We start from the raw sequence: 17,852 nt of genomic DNA, 5'->3' as shown, positions 1-17,852 counted from the left end.
TATTTATTGAGTGCTTCCTATGTGGAGATCAGTGTATTAAGCACTCGGGAGAGTCTTTGTCTTATATTGTCGATTCATCTCTGACCCATAGCGACTCCATGGACACATCTCTTCCAGATTGCCCCACCTCCACCTACAAACATTCTGATAGTGGATCCATAGAGTTTTCTCGGCAAAATACGCAAGTGGTTTACCATTGTCTTCTTCTGCGCGGTAAACTCGAGTCTCCCCGCTTGGCGTCTCTCCCATGCTGCCGCTGCCCAGCATGGGTGAGTTTTGACTTGTAGCAGATTGTCTTCCACTCGCTAGCCACTGCCCAAGCAAGGAATGGAACGGGCTGCCTCCGCTCGAATCTTCCTCCCAAAGCCGAGACTGGTAGAGTACTGGAAACTCTCCAGGTGCGATCCCGAGAGGGGCTTGGGGAAGTACAATATAACAAAGTTAGCAGAACACCTCCCCTGCCCACGTGAGCTTACAGTCTAGAGGGGGCAGAATTAGATCCCACTTGGGGCTCACAGTCTAAATAAGAGGGAGAAAGGGTACTGAAACCCTGTTTTGAAGATGAAGGAACAGAGGCACCGAAAATTTGAGTCATTTGCCCAAGATCACTCAGCAGGCAAGTGGCAGAGGCCTCCTTTGATACCTCGGCCCAGGCTTTTCCCCCTAGGCCAGTATAGGTCTCGCCACAAAGTAAGCACTTCAGTACTGCAATTATCATTATTTTACACTAAAACCTTCACTGGGGGAGCATTTCGTCTGATGAGTCTCTTTTGTCTCCCAAACTCAGCACAGTGAAGACAATCAGATTCCCCTGCTTTCCACCTCAGAGCTTGATACCCAGAACCTCCTCTGCGCAAAGGGGCTCCAGAGGAAAGTTCGGCCCCAGCCCCCTTTGCCGGTGCTTCAATTAAGTCATTAGAAAGGATCCCAACTGTGTTCTTCTACAATGAGAGCCTAGCCCTGGGAAATGAAGGGACTTTAATGGGGTCTTTGTCCACCTGACAAAGGTCAGCAAATCCCCCAGTAGTTAAACAGCCCTTGTCCCCATGGAGTCTGCTCCATTAGAGTTCTGAGATCAAAGGGTGGCCAGTTAGAAGCTGTTAGTTTGAAAGAAGAAGCCTGCCCTTAAACTGACTGCCTTGCAGCAATACAAAACACTCTCTCTGCTCACCCTGCCAATCAACATGAGCTCCAAGCCTAGAACTTGAAAGAAATCAGGCTGCTCCTAAAAAAATTAGGAGTAGAGGCAGAGGAATATCCAGTGTACCCTTGAGCTCTGCTTGTGTTCATCCTCAAGTAAGTGAGGATCGCTGCCCTCAGATTTCGCCATTAGAAATCATCACCGATATTTATTGAGCACCAGCTGTGTGCCTGGGAGTCAGAAGGCCATGGGTTCTAATCCCAGCTCTGCCACTCATCTGCTGCGTGGCCTTGAGCAAGCCACTTTACTGCTCTGTGCCTCAGTTACCTCATCTGTAAAATGGGGATTGAGACAGGTAGCTCCATGTGGGACAGGGACTGCATCCAACCCGATTTACTTGTCTCTCCCCCAGTGCTTAGTACAGAGCCTGGCACATAGTAAACGTTTAAATTCTACAGTCATTATTTGGGTATCTGATGCCTCTTCACCTGATGGTTTTAGTCGAAAAGTTTCCCCAAACAAGCGCCACTAGGCTTTGTCGGGCCTCAGAACTCAGATTCCCTGAAGCCAGCACTACGATGCTGTTGCCAATTGTTTTTGAGGACTCTGCAGCCTCCAATTTCAACTCATTAAGATGGAGGTAATCACTCCAACTTCACCATCAGACTGAACGAGTGGGCCCATCCCTCCAGCCCAAGAAGGGGATTTCAAGAAAAACAACCTGGAGTCCACCCTGCAACATTCTGAAGCTGTTGCCTTGCTCTCTCTAAATCTGTTGAAAATTTCAACAGAAAACCAAGATCTCTTCAAGACTCTCCCCTAGAGTGGTTTTTACTTATAACTTCCTCCTGTCACCTCCTCCAATACACTGTTCCATCAATCTTCCCAAAAATATAGTAAGAATATAAATTTATCCCCAACTTTTTAAAATCCCATTATAGCAATTCCTGAACAATCACAGCACGACAGTTCAATAGGGAAAAATATTTATTTTTAGCGTCAATTACCTTGACAGGCAAAAAGCATTTCTCAATTTCATTCAGAAATACATAAAACATGCATAGACCAATATGGCCTGTCCTCACATATATTTAACATGGTAAATATAAGGAATAGACTGTCTGAATATAAATATCATTAAAAAAATAAGTATGTCACAAAATTTAATCCGAACTTCTTTAGCCAGTTCCAATAAAGTAAATAAATCTGCTGCTCTCAAAATTCACCCAATTTTCACCTTTCAGTGTCACCCATAAACAACTCTTTACTGGCACATTTACAACAAACAACCAATTAAGGGAATTACCCGATCTAGTGACCTTACTTTTACAGATCCAAGTAGATCATCACCAAATTATGATGTCTGCCACTGAGCTAGGTAAGGTGGTTTTTGTGGGGAGTGATAAAGTAAAGGCAAAACAAGGTGGGAAAATACTTCTGCAGGAGTGCAATAAAGGTGAGGTAGACTCGTTTACACAAAACACATCCTGATATACAGTAGTACAATGTCTTTCAGTTTTGCATTTTTATGAATTAAAAAAAAAGAAGTCTTTCATTTCTAATGTTGGTTTCTTTCCGCGACGTATGTTTCCAATTTGTGCATTCCTTGCAAAATCTTCTCATGGAGCTTTTTGGTTTCTCCCTGAAATCTGCCAGACGGATGAGTCAGACACACAGACAGACACACACACACACACAAACACACTCCCTTTCGAACCTCTCCAAATGTGTCTTCTCTTCTCCTGACAAGATGCATCACTAATGAATGTATGTTACTTTGTCTTTGTTTTCTCCCGGATTGGTCCCATGTAACCCATCCATTTACATTCCTGGGTGAGGAGGGGCAAAGCACTTCTCTGCTGGTGAAACCCAACGAAGGCAGGGGCTACGGTCTCCTCTACCTGTCTTGGAATGTTCAGCATAAGAGTCCTTGGACCCTTGCCAGCCTGGAACGAGTAAAAGTCAGAGCGGAGATTCTGCCACGCTTTGCCAACCAGTCCTGAAGAGCATCTGAGGATTACACGCAGCCCATTTCTCAACTAAGATGTTGTCTTCAGACTTTCCCAGATGTTCTGTTTTTCATGTGCCCGGTTATGCGTCACCTTCTTCGCCATGTGCAGCTCCGCTTTCAGCTTTGCAAAGTTAAAGGCCGCTTTGATGCGATTACCGATGGCCTCCATCCTGCGAGACATTAGAGGTGCAACACTTATTAACAAAAAAAATGTTATTCCCAGGTGAAAGAAATTCATAACATTAGAATCTTGTTATCTAGACTGTAAATTCCTCTCTGGACTGTAAGCTCCTTGTGGGCAGGGAATGTGTCTACCAGCGCTTTTGTATTGTCCAAGAGCTTGATCCAGTGTTCTGCACACACACACACACAGTAAGCACTCAATGAATATCCTTGATTGATACTCTAAATCTGACATCCCAACTTCTTTCACCGCCGAATTGCAGACCCCAGATTCACCCTGTGGATATCTATTAGGGGCCATAAGAATTAACGCCAGAAACTAGAAGAAATCAGGACAGTTTTTTTCACTGTCCTATTCTGCTTCTCCTATTATCTTGCTTTATTTGTTTTATTTGTGGGAATCTGTAGGTTTGGAGTCACTACAAGGATATCAGTGCAGGCAAGTGAAGCATATTGTTCTTAGCCTAGTGAAGCAGAGCTTATGAGAGAGTGAGAGTCCATGTGTGGAAGAAAGGAGAGATTGGCAAATATAGACAGGGTCAATGCAGAATTTTGGCACGCTTAATGGTTCTTGAAAACTACGGGATAGGGAGGAACCCCTTAAACCACAGATGGTGGTGAAGCTTCATGGCCTAACGGAAAGAGCACAGGCCTAAGAGTCGTGGACATGGGTTCTAATTCTGGTTCTGCCACTTGTCTGCTGTGTGACCTTGGGCAAATCACTTAACTTTTCTGTGCCTCAATTATGTCATCTGTAAAATGGGGATTAAGACTGTGAGCCCCATGTGGTACACGGACTATGTCCCACCTGATTAGCTCGTATCTACCCCAACGCTTAGTACAGTGCCTAGCACATAGTAAATGCTTAATATTTATCATTAAAAAACAGAATAAAAACGCTCCAGTGAGGAAGGGGAGCATCATCGCCTCTATTTCATAAACAGAGAAACTGAACCTCAGAGGGACTTGGTGGCTTTGCCCCAGGCCACACACTGATTTTCTTGCAAAGGACTCAGAACACTTTGACCATAAAGCCTCTCGCTTCTTGCCTTTGGATTTCCAGGAAAAATTCTTCAAAACCATAGGGATTTTGTACAGTTTCTAAATGTAGAACATGTGAGAGATCTAAGGGCAGGATTCTCCCCTGGGCATAGGAAATCAAACATGTCCAGGGTCTGGAGCTCCATGACGAGGGCATTATGAGAATATGACTTGGCCGCATTACCGGTTAGCACAAACGTACATATCGTGACTTAACTGACCAGGCCGGAGATTATGCCCTGAACTGACATTTGTTATCTGCCAAATAGAATCCCTTCTTTAAAAAACAGTATGTTCTAAATCTCACCAACCCTGCCTAATGACTTTATTTTTTCCATGGTCATCTGAATAACAGCTATGCTTTCAAGAATCTGCATGCATGTGACAGATGGATGAAAATGGACTCTCCTTGCCCCGACTTGACTTTCTGAGAAAAAACACAAGCTGCTTGATCTTCCCCGATTTTGAGGGGCAGGACACTCCTGCCCCGTGGGGGTTTAGGGGCAAAAACTGCTCTCGGCACAAACAGATCACCACTAAATTTGAGGATATAATTCCTCTGCCCCACACAACCCCATGGACCGGATTCTTAAGGCTCTTCAAAATCGAGAAGAATTAGCTTGACGACTAGCTTAGATGGGCAAAGATTATGATGGAACGCAGGAAAACAAAACAAGTGGACAATACTAAAAACCAGAGCTAGCTTAGAAAGCTTAGCTGGGCACCTGGGACATACCCCAACCACAGACATGTTTAGTGGACTCATCTGGTTTCCCCTGTGACCCTGGCCACACCAGCTTTTGCCAGGTCAATGAGACTTCCTCACCTTCTCATCTTTCTCCTGTTCACCAGCTGCCAGTACACACACTTAAGCCCGAGATCTGCACATTGTTCACCTTTCTTAAGTTGTTTCCGACCTTTCTCCAGGGTGTTCTGGGCCCTGTTAGGCGGTAAAGAGAGAGAGAGAGAGAGAAAAAAAATTGAAACCAGATGCATCTTCAATCCTGTCAGAATTAATATTACCGTCAAGTCAGAAGACTACCATCCCTTTGGAAAGGAAAGCTAAGTGGGTGGGAGGACATGGAACGGTATAAACCTGATTGAAAAACAAGGTGATTATACCCACCAGAGTTCCTTTCCCGCCTGGCAGAAGTCCCAACACTTCTTGTCTTTTTGGTTGGCACACTGGCATCTATTGTTGCCGTCTGATTGCTTCGCAGGGAATGAATCTTGCAGCGCACGCTTGGATCTGGAAGGGCCTCCAAGCCCATAGGGAACAGTGTGCCTAGGATCAAAACAGGGGGAAATGGATACTATCATGATTGATGGTCTTTAAAATGACACATTCCTCCGGGTAATCTCATCTCCAGACAAGCCCAAAGAGCTCATGTAACGCAAGGCTTGGCAGAGCGCTGTTTAAGACGCCGAGGATGGTAGAGTCAGGAGTTTTGTCGGCCCATGGCTCTTGAGCGTGCACAGCTAGGACAAAATGATTATCCCAGCTCTTCCACTTAATGAAATTCCATTTTGAATGAACCATTCCCAAGTCCTTCTTTCCATAAACAACATTGTTATTCTGACCCAAATTATGACATCGCAGCATGTAATTGGCATATAGATGCTCTGGTGTCTGTTTCACATTTTCTTCCTCGACTAATTTTCTGCTCCGTGATTCGAAGCTTTTCTCTGGGACTTCAGTTTAGCTCCATGACATACAGGATTACCAAACCCATTTACAATGTAACCCATGGATCGGGAGTCAGGAAAGATGTATTAGACGTGAGTGTCATTTTTACCCAGAAGATAGCAGTCCCATATGTGAGCTCATAAGGTCACCTTTGGGTCTCTCTCCCGGTGGAGAGTGGATTAAAACCTATCTAGCAGTGATCCTCGCCGGGAGAGTCTCCGGGAATTATAGTAATTTTACCTCCCGGAACTCTTCGATTCATGCTTTTCCCAACCGACCCAAGACGAAACCATCTGCTTCTTAAGTATCACCTTTGTTCTCATCTCTCCCGTTCGCATCGGACGCTTAAAGCGCTATAGACAAAATCCACAGATCCTTGATCTCTATTGCTTAAGGTGACATAAAACAAAGGGACTTTTCTGTATTTTGGAGATGACCCAGAATTCTTTGCCCGCCACCTTCATTCCTATTCTGGACCATTCCTTTCTAACCTCAGGGGCCCCGGAGATCCTAGCTCAGGCACTCACCGTCCACACCTCACTTGCACTTCTGGAGACCTATCATTCATTCATTCATTCATTCAGTGGTATTTATTGAGCGCTCACTGTGTGCGGAGCACCGTACTAAGCGCTCGGAAAGTACAATCCGGCAACGGATAGAGACAATCCCTACCCAACAACGGGCTCACAGTCTCCGGGAAATGTGCATTCGGCAGCGAGGCTCAGTGGAAAGAGCCCGGGCTTGGGAGTCAGAGGTCATGGGTTCTAATCCCGGCTCTGCCGCTTGTCAGCTGTGTGACCTTGGGCAAGTCGCTTCACTTCTCTGGGCCTCGGTTACCTCGTCTGGAAAATGGGGATGAAGACTGTGAGCCCCACGAGGGCCAACCTGATCACCTTGGATCCCCCGAGCGCTTAGAACAGTGCTATGCACATAGTGAGCGCTTAACAAATACCAACATTATTATCACTGGCAACTAGCTCTTCCAGACTAACCTTTCCTTAGTGCGCTGGGCAGCCGAAGGTCCTCTGCTCCTCTGCTCGGAGCAGAGGTGCCCCTTTTATTTGCACGGGGAGAACAGCCCCACGGAGGCACTCAAGTGTTGGGCCTTCAAACCTAGACCTGGCAGGCAAGGAAAGTAACTATAGTAACCGGTCCTGAAGCCGAGGCTAACGAAGGCTAGGGGAACGATGCCCTCTAGAGACTCACTCGGGTGTGTTGATCCAGATGATGTCCAGGTGGCAGAAGTAAACGCATTCTTTATCCAACAAGGAGGAGCAGGAGCAACGTTTGGTCCGGCGCGGTCGCCAGGGGGCAGGGGGAGGATGCACCTCTACCCCAGTCCCAATTCCAGTGCTGAGATCAGCGCCCAGAACCGCTGGAGAGAGAAAAGACAGAATGGGACAGAGTTAGCGGGAGGTAATCGGAGTCCTGGGGATACCTAGCACTCGTAGGAAGGGGGACCTTCCACGACGATCCCTTTTATGTCTGCTCAACTAAAGCTGGAGTGCTCTGCACCCAGTGAGCACTCACTCCACCCTACTGATCGACTGGCTTTCTTCCCCAGCATTCCCACTAGTACGGCGGAGGGCCAAAGCACGAATCCAGAAGAAGATACAGAGCCACATGGATTCTGCACGGACCCCAGAGAGCCACTGCAGCAAGATGAGTAGTAAGAAAAGGCGTTTTAAAATAATGTCTCAAATTCCAGTCCTCCCCCTCGCCCCTCCCTCCCGCCCCCCCCCCCCCCCCCCCCCCGCCCCATCGAGATTTCTGACTCTCCTCCAGGCTGCCCGGTTCATCCACTCCGGTTTCCCACATCATCTGTCCCCCGGTTGGTAAAAAAATAGGTCACTTCTGGTTAGTAATTTGAGGGACAGCATTTAGGGGGAGAAGAGGAAAGTCAGCTGCTTCACTGCTGAGGTTACAGATGCTTTTAAGTCCGAGGAGTTGACTTCAGACTAAAGAAACCCTCTAACCACTGCGGGGATTGAGTTGAAGCATCCTAATCCATAAACTAACTGTTGTCCCAGGACTGAGTCTGCTCCTCTTGTAATGGGGCACAGGAGTCCAGCACATGGGAAAACTGGCAACCCTCGGCCAGCTCTCGCAATATTAGTCCTCCTTCCTGGCTCGCTGATTTGCCCTGATGCCCAGGTATTACTCATCCGAAGTGCCAAACTTCGCAGAGTTCTAGCAGTCGGACACATGGCGGGATTTAAATTGCCATCCGATCCCTTAGATTTGGGTCACAGGGAGGGGAAGAAAAAAGCACATTCACCTAGAAGGAGAGGAAAACACTCTACACCCCAAATCGCAAATCGGATAATTCTGGAATTTGGGTTTCAACTCCCTCCCCTCCCGAGACAGGTGAATAAATCTGCAAAGCTCATGTCGGTTTGGATGCCAAAAAACTGCCAGAAGGAACCTTAAAATCAATAGTGATAAAAATGCAAAGAAAGCATCTGGTCTCTCCCTCAGACCCACCTGGGGGCTTTAGAAGACGAGACTTAACTCCAGGTGAGTTCTCCTCTCAAGCATTGGCTGATTCAGACTTTAACAAAATTCCTTGGCTTCAATCTGAAACCACCCTATAATATTTTATATGCTGCCTGACTTGTGTCAACAGCAGTATTTGGTGATAACGTGTGCTGCCCTGAAGTTCTGGCAAGTAACTTAGGCAGACACACGCACACGCATACCCATATATTTCTATATATATGCATAGGAAAATGTGTATAATACATACAGTCCCCAGGGCTAGCTGGTATTTGGTCTCTACTGAAGGAGAAAATACCCAAGCAAAATTAGGGGAGAGGAAAAAAAAAATATTCGGAACAAATTGGTGATCAATGTTCTGATCAATAATGGGCATCCGGGCATCCAAGAATTTTTTTTACCCGAAGTCTTGGTGACTCTGGGTAACCCTTTTAAGACAACTGATTTACGAGCTGTGATAAGAAAGGGGAGAAAAGAAATGAGAAAAGCATTAAGATGGGTAATTAAGTCATTATTACTCGGAAGCTCCCAAGCATGCATGCCTACCTGTCTCCAGAGCGCCTTGGAAAACCACAAACAGCAGAGAAAAAATCATCTGGAAATAATCCATTCTGAAAGCGATCAAATATCACCTCTGACAACCCAAACTAAACGAACGAAAAGTATTATTTCAGTTCCCCGAACTACTTCTGATCATTCAGACCCAAAGTTATCTTTTCAGTCTAAGTGCCCCGGAGAAGACGGTCTCTGCCTGGAGAGAGGGCAAGTGAAAAGGTCTGAAAATGCTGTAATCATCCAGTAAGAAGCACCAGGAAACCTGAGGATCCTTTCAGCTACTCCTCCAGTGCAGATGCGAAAGCGCGTCTGGCTTGGACAGCTCTCTGGCTCCTTTTTATATTGAACCCCCATAGAGCGGGTAAACAGCTCCGACTTTATTTTATCCTAAGACAATGTTATTGTGTTATTAGTCACCGAGAGGCAACGTGCAGACGGAGATAAGGGCAGGCTGGAAAGGAAATAACTGCAAACTTCAGAGAGGCAGACGCCGTCTGAAATTCAGGGGCAGGGCTAAGAAAAAGAAAATACCCATTAGAGACCTTTGGTAAACCTGCCGGAGGAGTGTCGAGTTCTGCTTCCCTTTCGCGGCGCTGCCAGTCCCGGAGTTCAAGAATCAGAAGAGGGACTAAAAAAAAAAAAAAAGAGAAAAAGAAAAAAAAAAGAAAAAAAGTCATGAGATTGGTATGAGAAGTATGAGGCACAGTTTAAATAGATTGTATTGTTGTAGGAGGTTGGGGGTTTTTTTATTTGTTTGTTTTGTTTTACTTTTTCTCTTCTGTCTAAATTTTGATATACTCAAGCCAAAAAGGAAGGACCCTCTTCCCCTCCCCTTTTTCCCTCCCCCCCCGGCCCCCCAAACTCCACGATGGGGATGATCAATCCTCTCCTCAAACCTTTCTAATGCTTAGAACAGTGCCACCAGCGCTTAGGACAGTGTCTGGCACACAGTAAGCGCATCGCAAAAACTTTTATTATTAACTCTATCCCCCTCCCCCATTTTCCCCAACAATAAGGAAGAGTCAGGGGAGGTTGTGGTAGGGGGGGAAATAACATAAATCCATTGAGCACAGACTTGCAACAATAGTCGAGGTTGAGTGAGGAGTCCCTATCTGCCAAAGCCTTTTTTCTTCCCTCCTCAAAACCCCTTAAATGAGGAAGTGGAAGGAGAAAGGAAGTATACTGGGGGTGAGAGAAGCCCCCAAATACCTCTTTTCCCCCAGCAACAGGGCAACAGAAGGAGAAATACGTCACTACGGGGAACAGCCCCCACGGGGATGCCACGAGAACTAATGGAAAGAGCACTTGTCTGGGAGTCGGAGGATCTGGGTTCTAATTCCTGCTCTGCCACTTGTCTGCTGTGTGACCTGGGGCATTTCACTTAACTTCTCTCTGCCTCACTTTCCTCATCAGTAAAATGGGGATTCAGAACCAGTCCTCCCTCTTACTTGGACTCTGAGCCTCACGTGTGACGGGGACTGTGTCCGGCCTGATTAAGTTGCATCTATCTCAGTACTTAGAACAGTGCTTGACACACAGTAAGTGTTAACAAATATCACAGTAAATAAATAAATACCAGCTTATGGGACTCCCTCTTTCCCAGTCCACCTCTTGGTTCTTCATGGGTTGTGTTCTAGCCCCTTTTCCCAGGTTTGACAGTGAGAAGCCTTGGATTTTCCACCCCTTCTCCCCCTTTCCCCACCACTCACATTTTCATCTATACAGTGTGAGGAAGAAAATACCTACAAAGAAAGCCATAGGTTCGGCCCCCGTCACTTTCCCTGGCCCCTGAGGGCCCACGGGGAGAGGTCTGACTCGGATTTCTCTGGAGAGACAGCGGGCTCAGAAACACCAGCGACCCTTCGGCATTTCCCCCACGTCAGCTTGAACTGAAGTAGAGGTGACTACGAGCAGTCGAGAGATTAGCTCTAACCTACCCCTTCCCAATGGCTGCGGAAGACTCCACAGAAAGGATCTCCCTTCCCCAGATTGGTAGTCCTCCTTACCACACATCTACACGCATATATGTGCGTGCATCCACATACGCGTTGAGCGTGACTGGCGAATGTTTTCTTTTGAGTCAGATTCAGCTCTAGTGGACTTGTGTTCTGTCAGTCAGTGGTACCCCTGGGAAAAAAATGCAGGGCCCAAAAGGGGCAATTCTTAGTGGGTAAATTTTGTCCCCCTTGTCAGATATCTGATAGGTAAATGAATTTTGTATTTCCACACTGACTCACCCTTCTTAATTCCTACACAACTCTGAAAAAAATCCTACTCGGGGTAGGGATTGTATCTATTACTTTTATTGGCCTCTCCCAGTCAGCACTCAATAAATATTAATAATGAGTGAGGGAAGGGGCCTTCAAGTTGCAGGTTTCTCAAGAGAAGAGACTGGACTTTTAACTCCTGGGTATGTCCCAAGTCCCTAGTACACTGTTGTGTACACAGGGAGTGCCCAGTCTGCGCCACTAACGTTGACCACCTGTCAGTCAGAGGGCAGCGGGGAACATCAGAGTGAGGACCTTTGGCTGTCCAAGGTTTTGGGTTTTTTTTTTAAGGTGTCTGTTAAATGCTATGTGTCAAGCACTGTATTAACTGCCGTCTACCACCTGTTGCACTGTGGCCTCCCAAGCAGTTAGTACAGGGCCCTTCACTCAGTAAGTGTTCAATAAATACCACTGATTGATTGAATGGCACCTCTTCCCCCAGACCACCATCCTGCTGCCCTTTCCCTGGAAACCCAGACCCCCCCACCCCAATGTTGTCTGCTGGGTCGTCTGCTGTCCCGGAGCTATGACAACTTGACATGGAGCTGGGGAGGCTCCATCCCTTGGATGTCCAGGGTTCCAGAGTGTCTACTGACTCTGTTACACTTTACTCTTCCAAGAGCTTAGTATAGCGCTCTGCACACAGCAGAGGAGCACCGTGTCCTAGTGGAGAGAGCACGAGTCTGGGAGTCAGAAGGTCGTGGGTTCTAATCCTGACACTGCCATTTACCTGCTGCGTGACCTTGGGCAAGTCACTTCACATCTCTGTGTCTCAGTTCCCTTATCTGTAAAATGGGGATTGAGACCGTGAGCCCTATCTAGGATAGGGACTGTGTCCAATCCGAATAACTTGTATCTACCCCATTGCTTAGAACAGTGCCTGGCACATAGTGAGCAATGAACAAATACCATAATAATAATAATAACAATAATAATCATTAGTAAGCACTCAATAAGTACCATTGATTGATGGATTGTTCAAGGGGAGGGTCTGCAAATGCCTTCTTTTGTAATTTTCTGGTGCTGGTCTTCAGCCCCCCCAAGGGGCTCATCCTCTCACTCCATGCCTCCCCTGGGCCCTGATACCCCACCAGCCCCCTCGACCCCCGGGGACAGGGCCCGAGCAGAGACCCAGGGGAAATGACTCGGAATTCCCCCAAGAATCAATGGTGAAGAAATCCCCACGGTTGACACTCCTTCTCACCCCCGGGGCCCTCTGGGCTGAAGGACAGAGCTGCGGATCTCGCCCGCATCCCTGGCTGCTCCCGCGTCCTTCCGCCACCCGCGCGGTGACGACTCTCGCCCCGGGGCCCGACTCCCCACTCCTCCCCCGACCACAAATGAAGCAAAAAGAAACCAGCCCACACGGCTTCCCATCAGCCACCTTTCCCTCTGTTTGTGTCATCGGGCCAGGCTTATCTCCGCTCTAAACTGAGAAGCAGTATGGCTCGGGCCTGGGAGCCAGAAGGACATGGGTTCTGATCCTGGCTCCGCCACACACCTGCTGTGTGACCTTGGGCAAGTCATTTCACTTCTCTGGGCCACAGTTACCTCATCTGTCAAGTGGGGATCGAGACTGTGAGCCTCATATGAGACAGGAACTGTGTCAAATCTGATTTGCTTGTATCCACCCCAGCACTTAGAACAGTGTCTGGTACATAGTAAGTGTTTAACAAATACCATTATCATTATTATTATTATTAATAAACTCATCACCCTATACCCGGCACTATAGCGGAGGGGGCCGCGCTCTCGAAGAGGGAAAAATAGCGCCCAGCGTGGGTCGAGCTTTACCGCTTACATCGCCCTTGTCTTAATTCTAAAGACCGATGCTCCCTGGCTGTGTGCAGTGGCTTCTCCACTGTCCCGCTCCAGCACAGGCCTCTGCCCAGGAGCCTGGCTGCTTGGCAAAAACCCTCCCGGAGACAAGGGAAAGGGAAAAAAAAATAAAAAAAAACCTGTTTTACAAGCTGGGGGTGGCTCCCTGCTCTTCTCCTTCTCTACCATCTCCTCCTCCTCCCACCTGAGGAAATGCCAGCAAGGGGGGCAGGGGAAAAGGAAGGGGAAGAAGGAGACAAAAGAAAGTCAAAGGAAAGGAGATTCTCATCTTCGGCTTTGAAACCAGTTGGGAAATACCCCCAGTAACTCTCTCCTAGAGGAGGGAGTGGGAAGAGAGGAAAGGGAAAGAGAGGAGAATGAAGGAAGAATATCATTTTTCCAACTGAAACAATTTGTTGTTGTCGTTCTCGCTCTAGCTGTTTGTTCCCTGGAAACAATTAATGTTATTTTCTCTGTACTTTCCCCCTGAATCCTTCTCTGTATTTATACGTGTCTATAAATAGAGTACCCCGTCCCAAACAATGAGATAGGACAGGGAAGCAAAATGTTCAACCCAGCACACTCTGGTTTTGCTATTTTCCATCTTTTTTGCATAATAAAAATTATCACTTGGCCCTTGAGCACAACTCTGTGCGATTTTGCTGTTGATGCAGTAAAGGCCATTAATACAACTGTGGCTGACCTCGCATTTTGACCGTGAAGCAACGAAACTGGGAAGCGGACGGTCGACGGGTCAAAGGCAGGATGATATATCGTATATTAAAACCAAATGTGCCGTGTGTTGATGCTAATGTAATTACCCTTAACCAGAAATCCACATCTTTTATAATAGTTTCAATCCTATGTTGACTGGATTGAATTTCGGTTTTCCTGTAACTCTGATGTGAAAAGCTGGGCTCTAAGAGCAACAATCCTAGGATACATTATATACCTCCAATACTCCCATACAAACAAATCTTCTCCAGAGAAGCAGGTTAATATGGTTGATTTAGTGCAGCAAACAGAATGATTGCCAGGGTAGATCTACCCCATGCATTCTAAAAACACGTAACTTGTGCAACTCTATTTTCTTTACACTTTCATGCATAGTGCCTAACAGATGGCGAATGTTTAGTTTAAAGGACGATGCCTCACGCGTTAGCCTGTGTGGTTGTTTATGCCTCATTATGGCAGGAATTAAGCACTGGTTCAGTTCCCTTTCCCACATCCATATTCCCCCATGGTGCCCAACCGATATTACACATTGAAAGCGATGATTTACTTGCCCTGTAAGGAACAGGTAAAGTGTGTTTTTCAAAATCAAGACATTATATGAAGGTTATATAAGAACTTAGCCGGATTCCATGCATTTTCTCAGAGAAATCGTTGTGCAGGTCTACGTGGTTTGAGCAGCTGACATCACAGGGAAACTTCCCTCTCACAAAGTTCTTCTTTTGATTATTTCTCAGAGTTAGGGGAGATATATGGGTAAATTAACTTCCCAAATAATTTACCCAAGAAGGCTCACCTGTCACAGAGGGGACTCCGACTGAGTGTCCGGTCCAGTTCAGTGCTGTTGGACAGAGAACACCTATTCAAGGAAATGGCAAATTGAAGGAGGCTTCCTCCATTTCAGGGATCGAGGCACCGAAAAAGCCAAGATTAAAACTCTGAAGCATCCACCAGGGTAGCCAGGGCTCAAATCCAGGTTCTTCTTTGAATGGAGGGGGTGGTAGGGGAATCCATGCTTCACTTCCACCAGAATGAATGAATGCTATGATGGGGGTGAAGAACTTGGGTGTAAAAATTGACAGGAAACAATTGAAACGGTACAGCTTTGACGATGAAAACATCTTTCTCCAAGATGAACATTCAGTACCTTCAGGAGTGAAGGTCCAGAAAGGGAGAGGAGTATCTAGGGGACGTTAAAAGACAGCAACCAGAGGGACTCCATTCTGGCCCTTACTGTCATGAGGCTCCGGAGCTGAGGAGGACATGTTTGACCCAAGGAAGAGAGTCAGTCATTGGAAGTTACACCCCTAACTGGATGAACTATATGACCAGGGTCAGGTGAGGTAGATTGGGAAAGACCGAGTGATAACAGAGCCCTGGATTGGCCGACATTTAACCAGCTGATCCAGCCTACTGTCCAACTGGGATGCGGCACCTGGGTGCTGCCGGGTTCAAGGAGGACCAAGTGGGACCAGGAGACAGCAGGAGTTGGGGCGGCGCAGCAGGGGGAAATAGTGGGAACCATCCCTCTCACCTGGACGGAGCTTCTGGAGTAGCCTATTTGCACAGTCCCTTAGGGCACTTACATCCACTGGCCAGAAAAACAGCAAATATTCACAACCTGGCCAGCCATCCAGGGATCCTACCTCTACAACTGAATGGCAGCAGCTCTCTCATCACCACCCGTTTGGTACTTGTGAGTCAGTAAAGTCTGACATAAATGTCACAGACAGCTTTCACGCACAAACTCATGCACACGTGCATGATAGATTGGACAGTGTGGGGCCACTTTGAGACATAGTTGGGGGACTGGGAGAGGTTTAAGATGCGGAAGCAGTGTGGCCTGGTGGAAAGAATACAGGCCTGGGAGTTGGAGGACCTGAGTTCTAATTCTGTCTGCCACTTGTCTGCTGGGTGGCTCCGGGCAAGTCATTTAACTTCTCTGTGCCTCAGTGACTTCATTTGTAAAATCAAGATTAAGACTATCAGCCCCAGGTGGGATGGGGACTGTGTCCAACCTGATAATCTTATATCTACCCAGTACTTAATACAGTGCCTGGCAAATAGTAGGCACATAAATACAACTACCATTAAAAAAAACCTATTTGCCAGTACCCCAGTTCTGTCTCTCAGTTTGTTAAGTGCTTACTATGTGCCAGGGACTGTCCTAAGCACTGTGTTAGATACAAGCTAATCGAGTTGGACACAGACACACATATGGAGCTCACAGTTTTAATCCCCATTTTACAGATGAGGGAACTGAGGCACAGAGGAAGTGAAATGACTTGCCCAAGGTCACAAAGCAGACGAGTAACAGTCCTGGGATTAGAACCCAGTTCCTTCTGACTCCCAAGCCTGTGCTTTATCCACTAGTCAACACTATTTCACAAACTGTCCCCCCCACACATTGAGCCCAGAGAACATTTGTTCCAAGGATCCTGGAACCACCAGTTTGGCCCTGACAAACAAGGAAGAGGCCGGGACCCCTCAAGGTTTTCTGGTTGACTCACCCCTAAAATTGTCCCGTATTCACAAACCAGAAGATTCCATTTCTTCGTATGTTTAATTTTAGACATTTAGCAAGTGCTGCCCAAGAGGAACTTGGAACCAGAAATACTCAAATACCACTCGTGTGCAAGCCCTTCCGGTGCTGATGGAGGATTTCATCAGATTTCATATTATTTGAAGTTATTTTTGCTAACAGTTTCCATCCAAAGGGTCAGAACGGGGTTCAAATTCCAAGTACTGGGTATCACACAAGATCTAGGGACCTCTTGACTACCTCACATTTTCTGAAGTTAAAGAAAATTGTACTGGGTGGTTGACTGGGGAGGGCCTGGGGGGTGGAGGGAAGGAGGGGGAAGATTCTGGTTTCCATCCAGTCCTGGTAAAGTCCTTTTTGTGGTTTCCATTTTCCTGCTGATTGAAAACTCATTAAAAACAGAAGCGAGAGGTTCTGCAACCCCTTGTTCTCAAAGGCAAATGTTTACAAGACGCCTTGTCTAATCTGAAGGTACCAAGTGATCGTCTCCCCGATCCCCTGCCAAACCAGAGAACTGCATCTCAGGACACTCTGCCTCCAGGAAAGAGAGGGAAGTTTGGGCATTTATTTCTCCCATGAAAATCTAACATCAAGGAACCAAGATCTGATTCTTCAAAATAGCCTCCCAGACAAAGGGAAGGGAGTAAAATAGGGTATGTCACTAGGGAAGCAGTGTGATCTAGTGGAAAGAGCATAGAACCGGAAGCCTGGAGGAATCCTTGCTAGCCTTGCCTTCGCCACTTTCATTCATTCGATCGTATTATTTAAGTGCCTACTTTGTGCCGAGCACTGTACTAAGCTTACAGCCCCACAGAACTTACGTACACATCTGTAATTTATTTATATTAATGTCTGTCTCCCACCGCTCTAGATTGTAAACTTGTTGCGGACAGGGAACGTGTCTGTTTATTGCTGTACCGTATTCCCCCGAGCACTTAGTACAGTGAATGAATGGAGACAAGTCTAGGCTTGCCTTCTGCATGGCTTTGGTCAAGTCACTTAACTTCTCTGAGCCTTAGTCTCCTCATCTATAAAATGGGGATAAAATAGCTGCTCTCCCTCCCTGGGAACTCTGAGCTGGGCAAGAACTGTATCCAATCTGAATATCTCGAATCTACCGCAGCACAGGGTAGGCACTTCAGAAATATTATCGTCACTAGGGAAGTAAAACACTCGGTGAATAGGAGATACATTTCCAGCCTTTGGAACGGGCCGGGCCGAGGTCCGGATGTGGGAGACTGGGAGATCTGTGTAGATGCAATGAGGCCTGTAAGGGTAGTAATGGTGAAGATCGAATGCCCACAGCATGTAACGTCCTGTATCATGTGCTTGGGAAAGTACAACAGAAGTATAAGACACATTCCCTACCCGCAAGGAAC

General features: G+C 46.8%; 1 protein-coding gene and 1 non-coding gene across 2 annotated transcripts; both read right to left on the bottom strand.

The window, feature by feature from the left end:
- Positions 1-279: 279 nt before the first annotated feature.
- Positions 280-416, bottom strand: LOC114807525. Its single transcript, XR_003755585.1, has one exon. It is a non-coding gene; the product is annotated as a small nucleolar RNA SNORA7 (small nucleolar RNA).
- Positions 417-2,110: 1,694 nt separating this feature from the next.
- Positions 2,111-9,599, bottom strand: EDN1 (endothelin 1). Its single transcript, XM_001514812.4, has 5 exons — positions 9,106-9,599; positions 7,270-7,438; positions 5,503-5,661; positions 5,203-5,316; positions 2,111-3,322 (listed from the first exon to the last, which is right to left on the bottom strand). Exons 1-5 carry the CDS (start codon positions 9,167-9,169, stop codon positions 3,181-3,183), a joined length of 648 nt encoding a protein of 215 aa, XP_001514862.1. The 5' UTR covers positions 9,170-9,599; the 3' UTR covers positions 2,111-3,180.
- Positions 9,600-17,852: the final 8,253 nt, after the last annotated feature.

This window comes from Ornithorhynchus anatinus, chromosome X2 (assembly GCF_004115215.2).
Source record: "Ornithorhynchus anatinus isolate Pmale09 chromosome X2, mOrnAna1.pri.v4, whole genome shotgun sequence".
Taxonomy (NCBI): domain Eukaryota; kingdom Metazoa; phylum Chordata; class Mammalia; order Monotremata; family Ornithorhynchidae; genus Ornithorhynchus; species Ornithorhynchus anatinus.
Note: the sequence above shows the minus strand (reverse complement) of the source record. Positions and strands in the feature narration are given on the sequence as shown.

Coding starts and splice junctions, on each gene's coding strand:
- EDN1 (XM_001514812.4), bottom strand. CDS start 9,169: ATGGATTATTTCCAGATGATTTTTTCTCTGCTGTTTGTGGTTTTCCAA. Junction 5,662..7,269: donor ATCTGGATCAACACACCCGA/GTGAGTCTCTAG, acceptor TTTTGATCCTAG/GCACACTGTTCCCTATGGGC. Junction 5,317..5,502: donor CAGGCGGGAAAGGAACTCTG/GTGGGTATAATC, acceptor ACCGCCTAACAG/GGCCCAGAACACCCTGGAGA.